This window comes from Centruroides sculpturatus, unplaced genomic scaffold (genome assembly GCF_000671375.1).
Source record: "Centruroides sculpturatus isolate CEXI.00-Female unplaced genomic scaffold, Cexi_2.0 scaffold554, whole genome shotgun sequence".
NCBI lineage: Eukaryota > Metazoa > Arthropoda > Arachnida > Scorpiones > Buthidae > Centruroides > Centruroides sculpturatus.
In genome coordinates, this window is record NW_019384851.1 from 177,710 (window position 1) to 195,268 (window position 17,559).

The window sequence follows — 17,559 nt, forward strand, 5'->3', positions numbered from 1 at the left end:
AAAATGATGGATATCCTGAAATATAATTTGTCCAGATACAGTTCTTAATTTCTCCTTTGATATAGTTGGTTCCTCTGATATCTCTTCATCTTTATGATTTATCCTATAAATTAAGAAATAATTTTAAAAAATTTTTAAAAATCAATTTAAATATATTTAAATTTTCTAAATAATTATATTTTAGTTAGTTTGATACACATACCATGAAACTATTAACTGTATATAACATTTAATTTGTCCTGAACCTTGACAGAGTTTACAGATCAACAGGCTTTCACCATTACATTTCCAGCATCTGTATACATTTATAATTAATTGTAATTAAAAAATAGTTATAATGTGTTTTTAATTTAATAGTCAAATCAATAATTTATTCATTACTTTTTTTTTCCAGTTCCTAAACATTGCTGACATTTCTCAGATTCACCCTGAAGTTGAACTTTATATCCAAGCCCTTGACAATAATAACAATTTTCCTGAAAGAAATATTTCAAATATTGAAAGAAAAAGAAATATAAGTGTTGTAAAATAAATGTTAAAAAGTTAATAACTAAAAATATATGTAAAGAGTTCAGTTGAGTATTGTTATAATGCATAAAAATTGTCTTATCATACATACCCAACCATTTCCAGTGCATGCATAGCAATATTTTTGGCCTCCTCCATTGCATGTATTGCAATTTTTTATGGATAAAGTACAAGGAATGATAATGTGCGTAGTGAAGTTTAAGAAGTATGTTGGTGGAGCGCATGGTATGTCCCATGGTTGGGGTGGTTTTCCTGATGAGTCCTCATTTATAAGTCCTCCTATATATCATAGAAACATTATTTTATTGATATATGATTATGAACTGCATAATTTGTATTTTTGGAACTGTTTTGATTCAAAAAGATAGGCTTTTTTTAAATTAAAAGATGCAATAGTATTGTGGCTAATTTTAGTCATGTTCACTAAGAGACAGAAGAGTGTATGCCTCTCTTTAAAGGGAGAGGCATAACTGAAGGAGCACACTTTAACATATATATTCTAAACTGAAGGTGAGATATATGTTCAAGTTGGTTAAAGTTATGGTTAAAGTTATATGTTTATAAATCTGCCTATATCTATGTATAAAAAAATTTATGCACAAAACTATTCCTAATGCCCCATAATAATGATGATTCCTTGATATACCACTAGTCAAATTTACTGTAAAATCCTTCTAAGATTTTATATAACTGTTTTTAAAAAATTATATATTTAGAAAAATATTTACATAAAACAGTAATATACTTAATTATATTTAATAAATTATAAGTTATACCAACCAGAGAATGGTTCAATAACCCATACAACTTGACGTTTCTCTGTAAAACTCTCTAACCTATACTGTAAATAAATAGTTAAAAAATTTCATACTTTACTTGATTTGAATTATTAATATCAAAATTTGTTTCAGTATATATAATAGAACATACTACAAAAGTAATAATATAAAATTATATTAAAAATCTTTAAAATTAAGATTCTAAAACATATTTCTTTTTTATTACTGTAAATGCACTTAAATATCTGATAATATGTGATGGCTTTTAACTGTGACAAGCATCAAAAATTCCAGTTTTAGTGTAAAGGTGGGGTCATTAAATTATTGAGAGGATCAGATGGGTAAGAATCTAATGATGTAAAATCTGTTGATTTATTGACCTACAAGCTATTTCTAACTGCTAAATCTGTTTTACTTTACTTTTATTTAACCATTGATTTATAAAATATTAATTTTAATTTAAAATTTTGAACTATTCCAATTAAAATTCAAATTTTACAAATTCCTAGAAAGATTAAACATTTGTTTTACCTATTAAAAAGTGATTTATTAAATGTTTAATTGATTTTATATCAGTTTTTAAATTCTAATAATATACTTTTTATACATATTTAATGATTTTTATCCATCAAAATGACTGATATATAGAGATTTATAAAGTAATTCAAATTAAAATAATTTTATATAATTACTTTAATTATTTTAATCTAATTTTTGATAATGATCTTAATTTAACATTTTAAATTTATAAAATTATGTTTTAAAAATTACTTTTTATCCTAAATAACTAAATTACGAAATTAATTGGAGGAAGATGCATTTGTTTGAGAAGACATAAACTTTATATAAGATTAATTAAATATAAAAATACAATAAAATGTATAGTATAATTTTGTTTTCATTAATGCTTAAACATTATAATTTTTTTAACAAATTTATTTATTTATATTAAATTGAATGTGCTCATAAAATACTTCACCTCAAAACTAGATAAGCAGAGAAATAGACTATATGTAAAATACTAAATTAGTATCAAATCTCAAAAGTTGATATTTTGATCCTAAATTTNGAAAATAAATTTTTACTCCTATGTATAAAATCAATGATCCTAAATTTCATTCTACACACATATATATATACATAAATTGGTGTGCAGAACTTTTTCAATTTGCCTTAATAAAGAATTTCTATATCACTATTTATATTGAAAATGGAAACTCAAGTTTTAATTAAAAACAAATTGATTAATTTAATATTTATTTTAAACTCTTATTTAGAGATTTGACATTAATTTAAAGACTGCATAGGTAATACTACTTCTCTGTGAAACATATTGTCTTAAGGTAAAGTATCTTACAGTGCATTCAATTAACTGTATAAAAAGAGAATTTTCATTTGAAAACAAAACAAAAAAATTATTTTAAAATTTTATATTAAAATATTTTAAAATTAAATAAATTTAAAATATGATTAAAAGTTGAAACCCGGCATTGTGACGATGTCACAATAAAATAATTACTGGTTATTTTTATAACTCCATAAATAATAACACGATTTTGTATTATTGTAAAGAGATATATCTGAATTTTTTAGTGACTTAATAAATAATATTTGTTTACAGTTAAAATATAAAGATTGCGAAAATAATGGCGTTAATATTACAATGAAGGTAATGTATATTTTAATTACATTCACATTTATACGNGGCACAGTGGTCGTAAACTCTTAAATATATTTTACGTCGTAATAAAAATATAACTTGACATACGTATTTATAAATAATTTATATTCAAATTACATCATTTCTATGACCAAGGGCGACGTAAGGCATGAACGACGTGGGCCACCGCCTATGCCTCGCGGTCCGAAGGGCCTCGCGCCTCGAAAGTTTATGCATTACTTAAAAGCCCCGCAAACGCGACGAAAAAATTTTACTCCTCATAAAACGATCAATAGTTTGTCAAATTTTTATTCATAAAAATGCAGTTTCAACTGCTTTTTATTTTATAAAATCCGTCTTCTGGCGCCACCAGAGGGTCTTTTAAACAATAGGTAGTCTGTTGGCGCTGGTCAGTAGTACAGTAGAACCTCGATTATCCGCCCTAATTGGGGACTGGGGTTGGTCGGATAATTGAAAAGTCGGATAACCGAAAAGTATGAAAAAATCCATTATTAGTGTAGTATATTATTATATCCCATGTAATTAGTATATTAGTATATCGCTATTAACCTATTTTGCGTTGAATTTTCATCGATGTTAAGCCTAACAAAAATTTTTTAAAATAATAATCGTCGCTATTGTATCGTTAAAAATTAGAAAATTAAGCTTCGTTTAAATACTGGCTCCCTTTCATGGTCGAATGAGTGTTGCCAGCTAAAACACGTAAAAATAATATTAAAGTAGCCAAGACATAGCCAAATATTGTAGCGCCACATCACTAGCGGACATTTGAAATTTGCCGACTAGGACGGTCCGTTGATCGGGGGGGCGGATAATCGAGGTTCTACTGTAGTCCAAATTCAATACAAACGTTTGTTTCTTGAAAATTTGATCACGAATTAAATACAGTATTTATTTTTAATATTACCGATATGTCATCGAAAAGAAAACGCATTGTATTATCATTAAAAGACAAATTGAAGTAATTGTTTCGATTATCCGAATTTTTCCTTATCCGGACTATTTTCATCCCCAATTAGTCCGGATAATCGAGGTTCTACTGTATATAGATTATAATTAATATAGTATTAGTATAAATAAAAATTTACAATACTGAATATATACTGTATTTGTTTTTTAGTTTTAAATTTAGAAATATAAAGATAAAAATTTTTTATTAAACTGACTTGCAGTAAATGTAACGTATTCATATCCAGGAATTTTATCCATAAAATCTAAAGGAATTCCTTCGTAGTCTATTTCGGATGGTGTTGCAGAATTCGGTGATTGAGCTGCAAATATATTTAATAAAACGTTATGTAATTCATTGTTATATACGCATGTAACACATTAAAGTTTTACAAAATTGAGTGTTAAATATCCATATTAACTTAAAACTTAAGTTCTCTTAATGAATTACAATAATAAAGAAAATAAATTTTTACTCCTATGTATAAAATCAATTAATTATGTTTTTAAAAAATAATAATTACTAAAATAAAATTATGTAAATTAAAATATGAAAAAAATAATAAGATCAGTCTTGTAGCTACATATTTTTAGAATTTGTAAATTGAAAATTTAACTAATTAAATTGATCTTTTATAATTTTCCTTATTATAAACAACATTATTAATTCTTTAATCGAAATAATTAAATGTCAATAAAAATTGATTTTACCCAAGAAGTAGAATAGAAATCTGTTTGTTTCACTATTAAGTTTAGAAGTTATGCAATGACAAAGCCTTTAAGGGGCAATTACATTATTTTATTCTCTAAAACCCTGCTTTAAAACAATACGAATTAAAAAAACAATTGCTTTGAATTAATTTTAATTCAGAAAACAAATATAATTAATTTCAAAGATTAGTTCAAATTTCTTAGATTATTCTTAAAGTTTTAATAATTTAGCTACGTTCTTTCAACGTGTAAAATAAAATATCAATGCTACCACTAAGTGCTTCGGAAAGTTAATGTGTTTAACATAAAATTAGAAAGTATAGGCCATGTTTATATTGCTAATAATAAATATTATCAATTCATGTATAAAAATCCATGGGTAAAACCTAACCTATTATCAAACCTAAGAAATAAATGGCTAATCAAATACATAATGGATCTCTAGCATGATTTTAAGTCATTCAGTTGAAATCAGGTATAAAAAGTCTTGAGTTCATGGTCTGAATTTAATCAAGGATATTCTTTTTGTCAACAATTTCTTTATCTCGCAGCCGCTTGGTCAATTAAGGAGTAGTTTTTAAACTTTTAATTCACAAAAAACATAATAATCTTCATTGACCTTTTAGTGAGCTGTCATCGTTATATTTGATACATATCTTTTTATGTTAATTAATTTAATCGTGTAGCCTATAAAGTGCAATTCTTAGTTAAAAATAAAGCACCGTTTTGAGTCACGAAACGTCAATAATAGTAAGAAATTGGGTCATGTTTTTACGCTCTACCTTATAAAATATCTGCAATCATTTATTATAACGTTACGAAGAACATTAATTAATATTTTAATCAAATATTTTCATCCATCCATTTTACTTAATTCAAATGTTGATGAAGTAATTGTCTTCATATCTGTAATTCCTCAAATTATAATTAAAACTTTCAGAAAATAAAAAAAAAATATTCAATTTATGATTGTAAAATTCTATATAAATTTAAAAATTTCATATATTTTCATTAAATTTATAAAGATACATGTAAAGACGTGCATTAACAGCATCGATAAATCATATAAACAGTATAGGCCTATGCCACGCATTCTATTATTATGTACTGTACTGTACATCTAGAGTACAATAAGTAGACATGCAAAGGAAAGAGTACAAGAAATTTTATTACAAAAAATAACGAACTAATTAATAGTAATTAGTTCGTTATTTTTGTAATAAAATTTCTTGTATAAAATATACTTTAAATCTATTTTGGATAATTTCATGCAATTATAACATCAATTACTTAAAAACAATGGCTGTTCTATTTTAAAATGGAGGACAATCGTCCATCAACTTGATGGTCATCTTAGCAATTCATCACTTACAAAATGATGGATATTCGGTGCATAATATGCACCGAATATCCATCATTTTGTAAGTGATTATGAGTTCGTTNGATTGTAAAATTCTATATAAATTTAAAAATTTCATATATTTTCATTAAATTTATAAAGATACATGTAAAGACGTGCATTAACAGCATCGATAAATAATATAAACAGTATAGGCCTATGCCACGCATTCTATTATTATGTACTGTACTGTACATCTAGAGTACAATAAGTAGACATGCAAAGGAAAGAGTACAAGAAATTTTATTACAAAAAATAACGAACTAATTAATAGTAATTAGTTCGTTATTTTTGTAATAAAATTTCTTGTATAAAATATACTTTAAATCTATTTTGGATAATTTCATGCAATTATAACATCAATTACTTAAAAACAATGGCTGTTCTATTTTAAAATGGAGGACAATCGTCCATCAACTTGATGGTCATCTTAGCAATTCATCACTTACAAAATGATGGATATTCGGTGCATAATATGCACCGAATATCCATCATTTTGTAAGTGATTATGAGTTCGTTTCATCTGTAGAAGCATAAATTATATAAAAGTTTACTAAATTTTATCAAAATATGCAAAATTTTGAAAGTAAAAAGTAAGAATTCCCAGAATCATGTTTTGAATGTATTTTTGATGTTAAATATGCACCAAGGACGCGAGTAAAGCATTTGGCACCAGAGGCAAACGTAAATATGGCGCCTTTTGTATAAGCCTTTCATTAGTAGTCTGTTATAAATTTAAAAATAGTAAAAAAATACTTCTTATCAATATAATGAATATTATATTTCAATACAGCAGGAAAATATTAAAATATTACTAAAAACCACAGCAATTTTTGATTAGTTTCAGTTTCATTCAAAATATCAATACATATAACAATTATAAATACAAAAATATTATTAAAATAATAGAACTTTTAATTATTAAGTATAATTTTTAGTTTGAGTTTTTGAGCTTTAGTTTTTTTCATATGACAACTCTAAATTCACACTGCTGAGAGTAACGAAAATCTATCACTAGTACTGTACTACGAATAAGAAAGACACTTTGCAGGATTGCACGCAGAGCGTATTTGTAACACATTAACAATGCATTTCTGGGAAATTTTGAAAAACAGTTCATAGAAAAATATATAAGTAAATGTGATAATATAATTTTTAATACTCGTATTGACAGTTTTCTATGAATTTATTAGTTAGCCCATGTAACAATTCTGAAATTTCGGCCTTCTGCCCCTACCTCGGTCCTATATCCATGTTCAATTGAAATTGCAAATTGCATGTTCATAAAATATTGTTTAGATTAGAGAAATACATAAAAAGTTCTTTGATTTTTCTTAAAATAATATGAAATTTACCTTCTTGAGGTAGATCCAAACGTGGAGTATGAGGATACAGTCTTGCTAATTGAGCATTCTGCCAAGAATTGCTCGAAGATTGTTGCCAAGGTTCTACTTGAGGATGAACTGTAGCTACGTATAATTTTCGAAGAGGAACTTTAGATTTACTCGAAGCTGAATGCTGTGGTGAACGACTGAATTGTTCAGGAATTCCATTAAAAATACTTGGTGACCAAGGAGGTGCCGTTGGAGGTACTTTAGTGAACAATGGACTACTCTTTGCTACATTTTCTTGAGGAAACCTATTAAACATATCTTTAAATCAAATTTTATATAATATTTTTGGAAAAATAATATATACATATGTATTGCTGAGTATTTTTGCTTTTAGTTCTCAGTACATCAGAAAAGCTAAAAATTAAAATTTTCAGCTAAAATTTGGTGAACGAGCCATTGGAATTCTTAATTTACGTGTAAAATATTCCAATTTGTAAATCCAAATACATCGTGACACAATCTTTTTGTATTTTTGAGCAAATTTTAAAAATTTCCAACTTGAACTGGAAGAACTGAAACGTGATTTTCCATTTCAACGTTGAAACAGGAAGAACATGTTCTAATTTTGAACAGGAACCGGAAGATCACGTAAGGTTTCCAGTTCAAAGTTAGACTGCAATTTAGATCTTAACATGATGTTGATTAGGCATGCACAAATATTAAAGATATACATATACTGTATATGGAAATTGCGAATTGACAATTAAAAAACACATTCCTGAAATTTATAATTTGGATATTTTAAAGTATTTAACAATATAAAATTGAAGTTAAATCAAATTCTGTTCAATACAGAACTTGCCTTTTGAAGTTACATAGTATTGAGACACACTATGTACTGTACTGTATTCGCTAATATTGCATAAAATAAATGAATTATTATTACTATTATTAAAAACAACTTTTAGAAAATAATTACTGTATTACTACAATTTAGCGAAATTTTTATTTATTGATAATTTTAGGCATTAATAAATGTGATTTAATGAATTTAAATATGTGGTTAATTTACATTATGGTTTTACTGATTATCATAATTATCTCTTTAACACAATTCCTTTGTTCTACTTTTGTGTGTTTTATTCTAGTTCACACATTTAACATTGACATTGTAGACTGTAGAGTAACAATTGATTTTAATCAATAACAAGGCCTGGAAATTGGCTTATATTGAACATACCAAAAATTTAAAAAAAATAAGTAATTTATACAGAAAATTTATATAAAAATGAGTATCCATAAAATTAATGTCAATATTACAACAATTTTTGATAGAATTGCTTCCAAAAAATCTTATAAAAATTCCAAAAATACCATAAAATGTTACATTACAGAGGCTCAAATTGTAAAGGAAATAACGATTTTTCTTCAATCAATAAAATAGTATTTCTTTATAAAATAAAAATGAACATTAAGAAGACATTAAATTAAATGTTTAGAAGATTTTTTATTTCAAAAAAATTTAAATCTTACCTTAATTCTTCCATTAGAAAATGGCTTATCGAATGTAAGGCAAAATCCAATGTATATAACCATAGAAACAAATATCTAGTGCAAGTAGACATGCGCTAAAATACTATTTTTAGTTAAGTGGCATAACGCAATACTATTGATCATATAAATTATGATCAATTTAAAACGTCACAGAGCAGATTTTACATACAATTCTTGGAGAATCTTACATAGTTTTTCTTATTTAAAAAAATTTTCAGAGAGAATTAAATCCATTTTTAAAAATTTAAATTGAATTTATTTGCGCAATTAAATACGTATTAAAAAGGTATGCAAAAAATTCCAGANATTTTAAACTCTTATTTAGAGATTTGACATTAATTTAAAGACTGCATAGGTAATACTACTTCTCTGTGAAACATATTGTCTTAAGGTAAAGTATCTTACAGTGCATTCAATTAACTCTATAAAAAGAGAATTTTCATTTGAAAACAAAACAAAAAAATTATTTTAAAATTTTATATTAAAATATTTTAAAATTAAATAAATTTAAAATATGATAAAAAATTGTAGCTTGGCATTGTGATGATGTGTCAATAAATAATTGTTCATATAGTTATGAAGTCAATCATATGGCTAACAATATGTGTACTTAAAGAAGAATCGATGATAAATTCGACTATGTAAATAAAGTTCAACAAACCTTAACAGTCACGAAAGATTCTTGTTAAACATTTGAACTTATTTCAAGAAAAGATTTCATGAAAAAATCAAATTTATTTTTCTATTTTTAACAATTCTTTAAATGTAAATTTAAAGTTCTAGTTCTGTGAAAGAACTGGAGTAACATTTTACATGTTTTTATATTCCAGAACAGCACTCAAACATGAAAATAACAAATAAATAATGTAAAAGTTGTGTTTAGTAAAAGATTTTAACAATTCTAGATCTCCGGAGATTAATTATTCATGAATGTCACGCTCATATGACATTAAAATCACCGAATTAAAATTAAATAGTATACTTAATTACATCCGAGTTTAATAGTTTTATGATTTACTTACATTAAACTCAAGTATTTATGGTGAAGTTTTAAAATAATAAATGCATTCTAGACATAAAAGTCTAAAGTAGTGTTAAATACAAAAAAAAAAAAAAAAAAATTAAGTTGAGAATTATTGAAAAACTTTTTTACTTTGACTTTTGCTCTTTGGGAAAGAGAATTGATTATGATTAAATGTTATGTGCTAAATACAATATAGTGGTATGTATAAATTTTTATACAACGTATACGATTCTGCTATATATTACGGCCGGTCCAATCCTCAATGAGATTAGCAAGCATGAACAAAGAATAAGAAATAACTCCTCAATCTAAATTGTTCGTGAAAAATTATGCGAATACGTATTGAATTTGAACCTGGATACTTCATTGAAGTAGGAATGGCTCCTACTAAACAGTTGAAAGCTTGAATTCGGATTCGAGTCCGGTCGGATTCTTAGGATTGGACTTGACTAGACTAAGATGCTGGGCCTCGTCCTTCACTATCAGATGACCTCCCCATGGATCGGGCAAAACACCTAATTATAGATATTAATACAATCAAATACTTAAATTACAGTATCTACATTACTTTAAATTATAAAAAAGATATAAAATTGCCATCATATAATGCATACAACTGAAACGAAAAATATATTAATAGAAACCTTTAAATAGTATAAGATAAATCAAATTTTAAAATTTAGACCTAAATAATTTTTAAAGCAAGTTTTAATTTGAACGATACGCGCTACAAAATCCATAACGTTCCGAAGATAAATGAAACTTTTTTGATGATTCGCGTCTTCCAGGTGGAGTTTTCCGAGTATTCTTTTCACGTAAATAGGGACCAGTTTCCCATAAAAGTCCTCCCGAGAGGCATTCCCCTTTGCCAGATCGCCCATGTGTTGCATTCTTTATCTGAACAATCTAATCCGATTCATTGCTTGATTCAATTTACATGGCTTTATTCTATTATTTTCATTAACTGACTCCGCTTCCACTATTTTATTTCATAGTTTTAATAAGAATCTTATTATTAATTTAATTTTTGTTTTTTATTCCAGTATACAAGAGTCTGATCTCTTGATTCAACTTTTACTGATTTGTTTCATTGTCTTATGAAAATTCCGTTGCTTGATTTATTTTTCATTATTTCAAGCGTTGGATTTTTATTTGTTTCTACGTAACTGAATTCCGCTCGTATAAAAGTCATCAGATTATCAGTGGCATTCTATAGGCACGTAATTGTTTGGCATTGAATCTTAAAGTAAATGAAATGATGGAACCTGCAAACTTGTATAAATATTAATAAATGTTTCTTATTAATATTGTAAAAGAAATTTTATGATTTTATGTGATTATTTCAATATTAAAATTGGGTAAACATTATTCAAAAAATAAAAAATAAAAAAATAAATTCATTTCTCTCGAGAGATGGCGACACAATCAAACTTCCTAAGAAAAATTCTTTATTCTATTAATTCTAAAAGTTCAAAATTAACTTAAAAAATAATTGTAATCATAATTTATTAAATTTGAAAACTTCTATTTTTTAATGGTAATTTAGATCTTAAAATTAATAAAATTATAAAAAAATCGTTAAAAATAATTATTTTAGTTTTATGTATAATCTTTAAAAATAAATAATTCATTATTAAATGCAAATAAATTGCATTTAACAATGAATTACCGTATATTAATTTATTTGCATAAGAAAATTAAATTTTACTGGTAAAAGCGAGGAAAAATAACTAATTTGCATACACAAAGTAATCAGTTTCAGCAATAAAATGAGCGAAAATAATTAATTTGTGTACAGTTTCATTCTAAAAAAGAGTAAGAATTAATTTTCACACAATTTCGCTAGAAACAGGAGTGAAAATAATTAATTTGCACACCGTTTCATTCAGAAAAAGGAGCGGAAATAATTAACTTTCAAAGCAGAAAGTATTCAGTTTTAATAGTAGAGTAAATGAAAATAATTAATGCCATTCATAAGATAAACAAAAATAAATAAAGGAAGCAGATGAAGAACATTTCAAATTGTAACACATAAATATGTGGATAATATTGAAAGGAAATAGTACGAAATTTTTTTATGAACTTTTATTTACTCGTAACATCTGCTTGACCTTTGGAGTCAAACTTATCACATGACACGGATTTTTTTTATTATTTTTTTATTTTTATTTTTCACAGTCATCTCCCATTTACCCACTTGTTTACTCATCTGACGTAAAATAGCGAATTTCTGCATCCACTACGAAATGTTTCAACGTCGAATACTCGCATTTAATTCTAAAAAAGCGTAAAATGTATGTTTTAATTTAAGTGCATACATTTCTATGTTGGTAAATGTGCTGGAGCATGGGGAAAAAAGTGAATTTTCTAGTGTCATAAATGTGTCTGTGATGGTGATTAATGCTGTTCCTGTTGATTTAACCTAACGCAAAAGCATCCTATCCCTTACAAAATTCATGTACCATTTGTAATTTATATTGGAAATGTATGATTACGTTATGATATTTTGATAGAAATTTTAGATGAACGATGCTTTTTTAGAACGAAGAGACGATATATGTATAAGCTTTACGTTGTTATTAGATTTTTTTGGAATGTATTTTACATTTTAATTTCCATAAGCTATATAATTTTTTGGATTCTTAAATTTTACTTTTTTCACTATAAAATGCAATTATTCTAAACATTTTTTTGACATGTAGTACTCCTCATATAACGTATTTATTCGAATAAACAGCGCGCTGTCTAATACTTTTTTCACCTTGTAGCTGCTCTGTTTATTACAGGGCATCTGTTATTTCTATTCTTTGTGAATTGGGTGAGAGGGCCACTATTAATGGAATAGATCCAATAACTTTTTTCGAGCAACAACGCAACACACATTTTATTTCAATATACAGTAAGAGTGGCAATATGAACAAACGTGTAATTTTTCAATTTACAATGAGCTTTACAGTATATTCTCCAATAGACAGCGCGCTTACTATTAGAGGGTGCTATTATGTTATTATTATACAGTATTATGAAATTTTTTTTAAAAATATTTAAAATATTAAAAATTAAAAACATTTTAAAATAAAAATAAACAAAAAAATATATATATTTTTGTTTATAAAGTTTTCTTCTGTAGTGGCCTTGTTTTTGAAACGTCGACACCGCATAATTTCCTGTATTTTTTTCTTAAATAAAATTCAAAAAATTTTCCTTATTTTTAATATATTCAATGCATGTTCAGTTAGAAAACAATCCAAAAATTATGTATATATTTTTTTCTTTTAGAAATTTGATGATTATTCATCGCCCACGTTTTCCACATTTAACAAGTAAGTGTAAAGGTTAGTAATTTCACCTGTCAAAATGTGAACAAACAGTTTTTCCTCTAACTATAAAAGTACTTCTTAGAAATCATTTTATTTTTTATGTATTAAATGCAATTATAAATTATAATTTATTACAAAGTTCTATCCACGAGGAGTTTTATCTTTTAAAATCCGAAATTTGTAGGTTTACGTGTTCAATTTTCGAAGGAAATTTACGCTAGAAAGCATTAACCTTCAAAATCAAATAAAAGCATTTAATGCTCAATTTTTCTTAAAAAAAATTAATGCATGTAACTATGCAAAAATAAGTTCACCAGCTTTCAATAGAAATCCATTAAGTCGTTTTTTATATAAAAGATTTGATATTTACAATGCTAAATAATAGGTTTAAGTGGTGAAATGGCTTTTAAAAAAGTCTGAACGTAGTTTTCGAAACAAAGCATCAAGTCCATTAAGTTTCACATCATTTAAAAGTACTTAACGCTCAATTATTCTAAAAAAATTCGATGCTTGTAAGCATAAGAAAACACCAAGTTCATTAACTTATAACAGAAGTCCATTAAATTTTTTTCATAAAAGAATGTAAGAAGTCCATTAAGTCCATTTTACAATAGACCTAATGGACTTACAAAACTATAATTAATATGCTTGCATGTTGTAATTTCTTTTTTTTTTTAAATACTTGAGTATTTTGTAGGTTGTAAAACGTTAATTTCGGCATTAAATAAATGCAATAATGCTCAAATTTTCTACAACAAATAACACGTATAAACATGCGAGCACCAAGTTCATTAACTCTCTTTTTAAAAACAAATATGGAAAATCCTTTAAGTCCTTTTATAGAAGGGATTTAAATAGACGGTCTAAAAAAAATCTGAACGTAAAACTTAATGTACCTAGGAGATTTTATTAGAAATTCCAACATGTAAACGTGCTAATTTTAGCTTAGTAAGACCAAATGGAAGATCTCAATGGGCTTTGTAAGTCCATGCATTTCTTTTGTAGAAAATATTTAAATTAGTGCATTTACTTGCTGAAATTTATAGGAAAATAAACTTGAATATGCAAACTATCAATGCACCAAGTTTACTAACCTCAGAAAAACTCAAAGTTTTCTTTAAAAATTTAACGAAAATAAGCAATGTGTAAAAAGTTATGAAACAAATGGAACATTAGGATGAGGAACAAAGATGGCATTCCTGATTATCAACGGTAAGTCATACAAATTATATATTCAACTATTTAATATAAGAAACAACCGTGAACTGCACTTAAGAATGAAGTGAGAGCAATTTATGTTATTTGAAAATTACTTCTTTGATGAGAATATTATTCATCATCATTGTCAATTATCCATGAAGAGTAATGATTAAGAGCGGGTTTAAACACATTTCTTAGATAAAGCAACTAATTTCCAAAACAAGGTAAATTCTATTGAGAAATAGAATTTAGATGATGATTATTTGAATTTAATTTACTGTCATTATTATTATTATTTTTTTAATTTTATGGAAGTGAATTTTTGGTGATTCATTAAATACAATGATTAATGAATCAATATAAATGATTCATCATTATAAAACTTCGTCATTTTATTTACTTTTCTCCAGTGCTCAAAACTAATTTTTTAAATAAAATATTTAATATAAAACATGTTTTTTAAATTGTTTTTAAAGAAATCCTTCATAAAAAGCTAAATAAAGCACACTTTACGACCTAATTTAGGTGTATAATCACATTACGTTCACTTTATTAATGTTAGTACTTATGTATATATAAAACTTTTATCAAAAAATAGCAATTTATTATTTTTTGAACATTCAATGACAAAATTAATTATGCTTTAGTAAAATAAATATAATTGTAAGTTACTAAAAAAATTGTATCTTAGAATAGTAATTAAAATAAAAATAGAAGAACTTTATTTGAGAAAAAATGATGTGAAGCGGTCCAACACACAAACGTTCTTTATTCAGATGAGTAGTAGCAGTAACTCTAGAAAGGAGTGATGAGTGAAAGAATGTCTTTAGTTTGATGGAAGATAATACGTGAAAAGCTTGTAAAGGGTGGGAAAATACACTATCATACTATTATACTAGTGACTATATGCTTGATGATAGTATAGATTATAACTTAGCATGGACTCTCAAATAGAGAATAGGGAGGGACACGCATTAGAGGTCTATGATCTCAGGCAATCAATGATGAGGGCCCTTAGTGGAGGCAGACTGATCCTACTTATAGGAGAAAAAGGTAACGCTTAGGCCTCGTGCTTACAAAAGCCTCACAAATTTAGTATTTTAATCGTCAAGTTGGTAATTATTAAAAATATAGTCGTGTTTTACTATCTATTTCTATATTAAAAATGTTCATATTATAAACTGTAGACCTAAATAAATCTATCCTCTACCTTCATCACTTTTTTAACGAGCCCTAGAAATAAATTTTGTCTAGGACATCGCAAATCCTAGGGCCACCTTTGAATGGAGCATCCCCAGTGGGATCAAAATTTGTCAAGGGGGTTCATAGTTCTTATTGATAGCCAAAGATATTAGTGATCACAGAAACTGATGTAGATCTAATGGTAGTTGATGATACTAACTGATGATACCAGTGTGGTTATCTAAACGGGGAACGGGGATCACGCATCTCCCTGAAATGACTATGAGGTCCATAAGGGATTTCCATAGTAGAATTGAATTTTGTCAGAGGTCCATAATTTTTTATGGATGTTGTAATACTAGTAGTCACAAAATCTGATCAAAGCATTGACTATACTGATGTTACTAGAAATCATTAGTGTCGTATTCTACGCTATGGTCAATTTCACCATAACGTGAAATATGACACTAATGACCATAAAAATTAACACAGAAATAACTATAATTTAGCATGCTAGAAATCATGGAATAAATCACATCTAGTAACTATATGTAGACATTAGAACTGACCATAGAACCAAACAAATTGCCATGAAAATGACCATAAAACCGATAAATCTACCGATCATTGAACTGGGACAGAGAATATTAAAAATTCTTAAAAGCACAACTATAATTTACTACGTTACAACTCACGCTAATTACAATATAAAAATACAAAATTACCATTTTATTTCAATGTTGTTATACGAAAATGAAAGAAAATTAACATTATCCTTTCATAAACGACATCACATAATGATACAACAACTTTATTTATTGTTTAATAAAGACCACTTTGATCGCTAAGAGACTGGTCGACAAACAATAAAACCATTTATTCCTGTTGTTATCAAAGTATATGACCTTTAACATCAAAAAAATTTTAAAAATAAAAAGCCGTGGCTGTGCTGTAGAATAATGCGTAAGTAGTCTTTGCACTTACTGACACATGTCTTCTTCTATCATAAGGAAGCTCTAAGAAAGTAACATCTTGTTAATCAAGAACACAAAAAATAATCTTCCATGTATTATTATTCATTAAGATTTAATGAACTCGACCCCCCTCTCGAGATTTCTAATATAATTTGGGAGTGGTTCTTCAGAGTGAATATCATCTTTATCAAGGGTTGGGTGTATTCAATCGCGTGTAAATGTATTAAAAAAAAATTTAAATACACGTTCAACGATCGAATTAACGGATTTCTTCGAACGGTTCAACGGTTTTTTTTTTGTTTTAATCCGAAAAAACACGTTTATATTATAAATTTAGATCCGAAATAAAATTAAAATTAATTACTTCTAAGAAACACGCTTCTAGATCCGTACGTAAATTTACAAATTTACATTTTAAAAAGTTTTTTGTTTTAGAATTATATTAATAGTGTTTAAAATTAAATTTTAATTAATGTTATGTCAAAAAATGTATTATTATTTTATTTATTTTTTAGAATTTTAAGCTTAAGAAATGTTTCTAAAATGAGGGTTTCAATCACTGAACTTGACACAGCAGCACCAATTCAAAATGCTTTGAAAGAAATGAGGAAGTTGCTCATATCCCTGCTTATAAAGTTTACTTGTCTGCCATTGGCTGAATCAAACACTCCACGTGCAGTTACTGAGTGAATCGATCTTCCAAAAACACGAGTACGGGGACGATAGCAGTCTCCTCTCAACCGTGTTTATTCCATCCCCGAGTTTAAAACCTGTTGAATCATTTTCTAAGAATATCGTGAGGGAGTTATTTTAAAATATAAAAAAAAATTATATCCAACGACCTTAAAAAAATCTCTTAAAAAATCCAGAAGAAGAAGAGATTTTTGGAAGNTAGAATGCTATTATCACTTCAGGTTTCGTATTA

General features: G+C 26.5%; 1 protein-coding gene and 1 long non-coding RNA gene across 2 annotated transcripts; one reads left to right on the forward strand and one right to left on the reverse strand.

Annotated features, from left to right (window-relative positions):
* Positions 1-3: 3 nt before the first annotated feature.
* Positions 4-9,025, reverse strand: LOC111630479 (the record flags this gene model as incomplete). Its single annotated transcript, XM_023374581.1, has 9 exons — positions 8,914-9,025; positions 7,402-7,685; positions 4,159-4,259; positions 2,287-2,328; positions 1,309-1,369; positions 620-807; positions 382-476; positions 203-295; positions 4-103 (listed from the first exon to the last, which is right to left on the reverse strand). Coding segments are annotated over exons 1-9 (1,056 nt in total), but the record flags the coding sequence as incomplete, so codon positions are not given.
* A 7,894-nt stretch (positions 9,026-16,919) lies between these two features.
* On the forward strand, positions 16,920-17,498 carry LOC111630484. The gene is made up of 2 exons (XR_002757535.1): positions 16,920-17,023; positions 17,150-17,498. It is a non-coding gene; the product is annotated as an uncharacterized LOC111630484 (long non-coding RNA).
* The last annotated feature ends 61 nt before the right edge of the window (positions 17,499-17,559 follow it).